General features: G+C 44.8%; 1 protein-coding gene across 2 annotated transcripts; it reads right to left on the bottom strand.

Moving 5' to 3' along the window:
• Positions 1 to 521: 521 nt before the first annotated feature.
• LOC108402643 (uncharacterized) lies at positions 522 to 2,051 on the bottom strand. Of its 2 annotated transcripts, none has more exons than XM_017669315.3 (2): positions 1,900 to 2,051; positions 522 to 1,109 (listed from the first exon to the last, which is right to left on the bottom strand). In XM_017669315.3, exon 2 carries the CDS (start codon positions 1,080 to 1,082, stop codon positions 807 to 809), a length of 276 nt encoding a protein of 91 aa, XP_017524804.1. In that variant the 5' UTR covers positions 1,083 to 1,109; positions 1,900 to 2,051; the 3' UTR covers positions 522 to 806. The 2 variants fall into 2 exon arrangements, with proteins under 2 accessions (XP_017524804.1, XP_073090758.1); XM_073234657.1 differs by having other exon boundaries at positions 1,927 to 2,024.
• Positions 2,052 to 6,658: the final 4,607 nt, after the last annotated feature.

Here is a 6,658-nt window from a genome sequence, read left to right as displayed (position 1 = left end):
GCTGGTGACCCTCTGCAGCAAAAGAAAGACTCAGCTTGCCTGATTGGAAAGCCCCCAGGAGTTAAAGAACCAAACCTTTGCCACACCGCCACCTAGGCCCTGGGGGGTAGGAGAAGCCGCCGCAAGGCTCTGCAGGCTTTGGGGCGGACCAAGCAGAGCAGTTAGGAGCATAAACCTTGGAGTGAGGCATCCAGTGTCCATCATGCACTGGCCAGCTGAGTTTGTACAAGCTACTTATCCTTAGTCTGTTCTGCAAAACATGATAATAGCACCTGTCTCACTGAGTCATTTTAAGGTTTAAAGGAGATGGTACTTGTCAGACCAAGTCCTTAAAACACTGCTTGGCTCCAAGTGTGATTTCTGCTTTCATAATTAAGTACCAAAAAGCCACTCTTGCTCAGGAATGATTTTTAGTTCTCTGACTTTTACAACACGCCAAGCCAGGGCTGAGCGAGAGGTAGTAGACAGGGTAACAGAATATGGTAATAAATACACAAATGAAAGAACAAATAGGAAAGGAGTGCTCTTAAGAGGTAGAAGTTTTATTGCGATGTCTTCAAAGGACAACCAAATCAGTAGGAATTTATTGAGCACCTCTTGTGTGCACACAGTAGCGCCCAGTGTTCCACCAATGGCTCTCAGGTTCCCAGGGAAGAAAACCAGCTTCGTGGGGCTGAGAATAGGGTGGGTTTCCAAGCATCCAGTGCAGCTAGCTTTCTGGTGGGCAAACCCAGGGCCAGGCTCGCGTGAGAGCACAGGAATAGGAGACGGGGCACGTGGAGTAGAGCAGCAGGCGCGGGGTCGCCTCAGCAGCCGCCGCAGCAGCCGGACCTCTGCGTGTTGCCGGAGCGCTGCGACCTTTGGCTGTCGCCCCCGCAGCAGCAGCTGCCGCGCCTGCGAGCCCCATGGCGCCGCCGCGGGAAGCAGCAGCCAGCGGAGGTGGAGCCGCAGCAGCCCGAGGGGACGCAGCAGCCGCAGCAGGAGGACGAGGAGGAGGTCGCCTGGGCAGGACACGGAGTGGTGCCCGGGGAGGACCCCTTGGAAAAGCCTTTGGCGGGCACCGCACCCTGCTGGGAGGACATGGCAGAGCTCAGCTTGTCACGGTGAACCTGAAATAAAAGCAACTTTTCTTTCACAGGTAGCAGACTGTTTCTTTCCCACAATGGAACTTGGTGCCTTTGAGATTTGGTTTGGTGAGCAACCGAGCCTGGCCCAGTGCGGGGAAGAAATGAGGAGAAACAAAGAAACACCCCCCAAACAGGCATTCCCAGTGAGCTGAGCATGCAAAGAGCCAGAAACAGCCTATGCAGAGAATCAGTGGTTTTCCATTTTCTCTGACTAGAACAAGGACCACCCACATTCTCCACAGTGGAAACAAAAGAAGGTACTGCGGTGACTTATCCGTATGACCCAGTCCAAAATTTTCTCTTGACTCCTTTCCCTCCCCCATTTCACTGTGGCCACAGACCTTTAAGTGATGTTCACATAGTTATCAGATTGTATAAACACCAGCAGCTAGAAAACACCCAAATCACCCGTGTCCCTGCTGCCTGGGCCTGAAGAGTCCACAAACACCAAAAACAGGCTCTGTCATCATTTCTGCCTATGCTTCTCATTCCTCACAACCAAAAGGAAAAGGAGAATATCGTACAGGATAGGATTCTTTTCCCATTCCAGGAAGCTAAAGACCTGGGTCTCTGCTACAGACTTGCAGAGGCCACACCTCTCCTCACTGGCTTCCACGCCCCTTGGTACCATGAGAGACTGTTTCACTTGAGGCTTAAGGTACTTTCCAGGGCTCCCCTTCTGCATCTACCTGCTGGCTATGTTCTGCCTTCTTCTCCCCTCTGCCTTCAGCTCTTCCCAACCTTCTCCCCCAGGCCCTGCTTGGAGACTTACCAGGCCCTGCTCCACTGGAAGACTTACTCAGTTCTCCAACTGGAATGGACCACCTGCTGGGCAATGGACTGAGCCCTGTCCAGCCAGAGAGCCTTTTATAAGATTCCAGTTTGACTCTGACTCTTGGGAGGGGCTTGTTTCCCAATAGACACACTCAGTTGACACTCACACCCCAGAGACACGCATCACTCAGGTAACACTGTAGGTGGTGCATGTGGACATTCAAGTCACTGCACAGAGGTGCCAGGATTGCTTCAGCATGTTTGCTTTCCAAACAGGACACTGTTCATAAGTGGGAGGGCTGTGTGTGTGCTAAGAGAAGGCCTGGGGGCACAAGTGCAGAGAGGTCTGGGACCCCTCCTTAGGACCTGTTCTCTTTGCTCTTTTCTACCTTGTACATGTGCACATACACAAACACGAGTCCCCCTGTTCACATACCCATTCCTGTGTAGTCTTCGGTGGTTCACTTACTCATAACTGTCTGGCTCATGGTCCCTGCCTCCTCAAGTCAGGCCACAGGCTATATGAAAGGCATGCTGGTTTTCATCCAGCTGCTTCCAGATGAGATTTAGTGAAGATGATGGCCAGGATGCACTTATGGAAATACCAGTATCAGATTCTGTCTGTGAATGTACTCAGGTTAAAATATCCTCATACAGCCCTGATGGGCCTAAGAGAAAAATGTGTGCAGGATGCTGGTCCAACTGCAAAATGCTAAGCCAGCTTGCAGGACTCTCTGCTCCTTACCCACAAACTCCCTTTGAAGATAGGTTCTCCCTGGAGCCACTACCCAACAGAAAGAGGAAGGAAGGAATGAACAAACAAATGAATGGGGGAAGAAGAGGGAGGAGCAGTCCTTTCACAACATCCAAAATGTCCACGAAAAATAGTACTTTTAGAATAACTAAGTTTTAGGAATTGGGAGAGAGTTTGGCGATCAACTGGCTTCAGAACTGCTTCTTCATCAGTGCAACTATAGATAAATCAACTAAAAGTGCAGCTAAATCAAAAAAAAGTGCAACTAAAAGATAAATCAAGACTAAGAATTCAAAACTGGTGGTGAGAGGTAGGTTTGGGGGTGAGTGAGAGCTGGGAGTGGCATGAGGGAATATATAAGGAAAAATAAATCATAAAGATATCAGTTTCATTTAACACATCTTTAGAGCCTGAGTAGCAGGTTGCCTGTACCTAGGGACACCTGTTTGGGAGTTGCAGGTGAAACATTCCAATAGGTGAGGTCAATATTAGAAAACAGAGGGAAGTACTGAAGTGACAAAACAAAGACAGGCTCTACTGTGGCAGACGATCTGGGTAAGCACACACTCACAATATGGGCTTGCTGTGGCCTCACTGACTTACTCTCCCTGTTAATTCTTATCAAAAGAAAGTCTGGTTTTTCTTCTGGTATGTGAAAGGTTGATTCAGAATTATCATTCGTATTGCAAATATTCTGAGTATCTCCTGAAGGAACCAGCTGATTCCTGAAGGAAAGGAAAAACAACACAGCGACCAAAGCCCCGTTCTTCCCCACACCCTGCACTCCCCCCCCAGATGTGTGCACTCATGCCAGCCACATGAAGATGGCTTTGGCAGAGTGGGGGGTCCTTCTTGCTTCTCTACTCAGACCCAAACTCAGGTTTTTCGGATCCAGGGAGAAGGAGCTCAGACATTCATGCCTGCCTCTTAAACGCACTTTCCTAGAAACTAGCACCCCCCACCAGCTCTGCTCTGGAAGCACCTGGGAGTATTATAATAACCAGAAAAGTGAAGAGTGTCCATCTAATGGATCCCAGAATGAGCACTTTAGACCATCTTACTCCCAGTAACTATGAGGTAAACTCTTTTAAAAACTGTCACCCATACTTTAAGGAAACCCTCCTAGCATTTTTCATCTCACTGTGACCTTTCTGAGTACCACTGTCTTCTCTGAAAACTCCTTCCTGACTTGCCTGATACACAACTTGTGTCAGGGTAATGGTCTCAGACATGATCCTTTCCTTCAAGCTTACAGTTCCAAATTCAGAGAATAAAAAGAAATGCTGTTTCCCAGAGGTACAAGTAGCTTCAGTGCCAAAACCTGCTTCCCAAACTGCTTTATAGTGTTCACTTGCACTTAAAGGTGGGAAGGGGAAATGACTTGATGAATGGGCTGAGGAGTGGGGGAAGTGAGCAAAACAATCAGAAGGCAGTGATATCATGAGTAAAGAACTTTATAATTACAGGGAAAACAGCCTCCATCACTGAACCCCAACACCAAGTCTTCCAAAGAACTATGTGTGAGAGGGGAATCAGGATGGTGAACATTAGTGGTTAATCCTCTAGGCCTCACAGTGGAAGGAACATGGGCAGAAAGAAGAGGGAAACTCTAAGCACCTCTGAAGCCCTTCCATTCAGTTTTAAGCTGGGCAGGCCCTTTGCACTCTGGCTCCTCCAGTGCTGCTCTTTAGTCTCCTCATAGCCCAGTCAGCAGCAGCTCCCAGAGCAGCAGCTGGAGCCCGCAAAATGCTGGCCACTGCCTCTGCCACAACATGCAGGGCTCCAGTGGTGGCATCGAAGACATTGGTGGGGCCTGTGGTGGTTTAGACAGCAGCCGCCATCCCCCCTGGAGCTGGGGTCACAGCAGGAGACTGGAGATGGGTAGGGGGCTGGGACTTGGGGGTGGGGGGACACATGGGAGGATGCTTGGCTGGCATTTTGGGGAACCCTTGGGAGGAGTCTGGCACTGCTGCTGGCTTTGTGGGCAGGACATCTCAGCAGGAGTTGAATTAAATTGAAAGGCAATACAGATTTTTTTTGATATGACACCAAAAGCACACGCAACAAAAGCAAAAAATCACAAGTGGGGCTTCATCAAATTAAAATGCTTTAGTACAGCAAAAAAAAGATAAAAAAAACAGAGAGACAATTTATGGAATTGGGAAAAGATGCTTGCAAACCATATACTGGATAAGGGGTTAATATACTAATTACATAAAAAACTCACACAACTCAATAGTATAAAAACAAATGATCCAATTTAAAAATGGGCAGAGGAACTGGATAGACATTTTTCTGAAGAAAACATACAAATGGCCAACAGGTATATAAAAAGATGCTCAACATCACTAATCATCAGGTAAATGCAAATCAAAACCACAATGAGATATCACCTCACACCTGTTAGGACTATCAAGAAGACAAGAGAGAATAACTGTTGGAAAAGATGTGGAGAAAAGGAAACTCTTGTGCACTGTTGGTGGGAATGTAAATTGGTGCAGCCACTATGGAAAACAGTATTGAGGGTTCTCAAAAAATAAAAAATAAAACTACCATATGGTCCAGAAGTCCACTTCTGGGTATACAGCCAAAGGCAATGAAAACAGGCTACTGAAAAGATACTTGCACTCCCATGTTTTTCGCAGTATTATTCACAATAGCCAAGATATGGAAACAATTTAAGTGTCCATCAACAGAGGAATGTTGAAAATGTGATATATCATATATATATATATATATATATAAGTTATATATACATATGTATATATACACCCACACACACATACATCCATGATGGAATATTATTTAGCCACAAAAAAGAAGGAAATTCTTCCATTTATGGCAACATGGATAAAACTTAAGGACATCATTCTAAGTGAGACGTCTTATAGAGAAAGATGTACATATGATGTAACTTACATGTATAACTATATTTTTTAAAAAGCTCCAAACTCACAAAAACAAAATAGAATGGAGGTTGCCAGGGGCTGAGGGGTGGGAAAATTGGGGAGATATTGTTTAAGGGTACAAAATTGCAACTCAAAGAGTTCTGGAGCTCTAATGCACAGCATAGTGATTATAGTCAAAGGTACAGGCATACCTAATTTTTTTGTACTTTGCTTTATTGCACTTCACAGATACTGAGTTTTTTCACAAATTGAAGTTTTGTGGCAACCCTGCATTGAGTAAGTCTATCAGACCCATTTTTCCAATAGTATTTGCTCATTTCATGTCTGTATCACATTTTGGTAATTCTCCCAATATTTCTTTTTCATTATAATTATATTTATTGTGACAATCTCTAATCAGTAATTATTACCTGCTGAGAGCTCAGATTACTAGCATTTTTTAGCAATAAGGTATTTTTTAATTATATTATGAACATTGTATTTTTAGACATATGCTATTGCATACTTAGTAGACTACAGTATAGTATAAACATAATGTTTATATGTACTAGAAAACCAAAATATTTATTAGAGTCACTTTACTGCAGTGGTCTGGACCCAAACCCTCAACATCTCTGAGGTATTCCTGTACTGTATTTTATACTTCAAAGTTGCTGAGAGACTAGATCTTAAATGTTCTCACTACAAAAAAAAAAAGATAATTATGTGACGTGATAGAGATATTAACTAATGCTACAATGGTAACTATTGATTTGATATACATGTATTAAATCATATTTTATACCTTAAATCTATACAATGTTATAAAGTCAATCATATCTCAATTTAAAAAATGCACATAAGCAGACTGTAAATACTCCTCTTCTGAAAAGATGAAAAGATAGAGCAATATGGCCTTAAAATGGGGCCTCCTTTTTGCCCCAAGTGATTTGAGTGTTGGATGGAAGAGCCCTCTAGCAGTTCTAGTCTTGAGCCACAAAGCAATCTTCTGCCTGCCTGGGCACCACAACCTCCAAGAAATGAATACCAGAGACGTGGGTGAAGGCAGGGACACCAGAAACTGACCCATGGAGCCTTGTGCATAGTACTTCCTG

Source organism: Manis javanica, chromosome 4 (assembly GCF_040802235.1).
Source record: "Manis javanica isolate MJ-LG chromosome 4, MJ_LKY, whole genome shotgun sequence".
In the NCBI taxonomy this organism is placed as follows: Eukaryota; Metazoa; Chordata; class Mammalia; order Pholidota; family Manidae; genus Manis; species Manis javanica.
This window is presented reverse-complemented; position numbering and strand designations above follow the sequence as displayed.

Bases quoted from the DNA above. Each gene is read 5' to 3' on its own strand.
- LOC108402643 (XM_017669315.3), bottom strand. From the start codon at position 1,082: ATGTCCTCCCAGCAGGGTGCGGTGCCCGCCAAAGGCTTTTCCAAGGGG.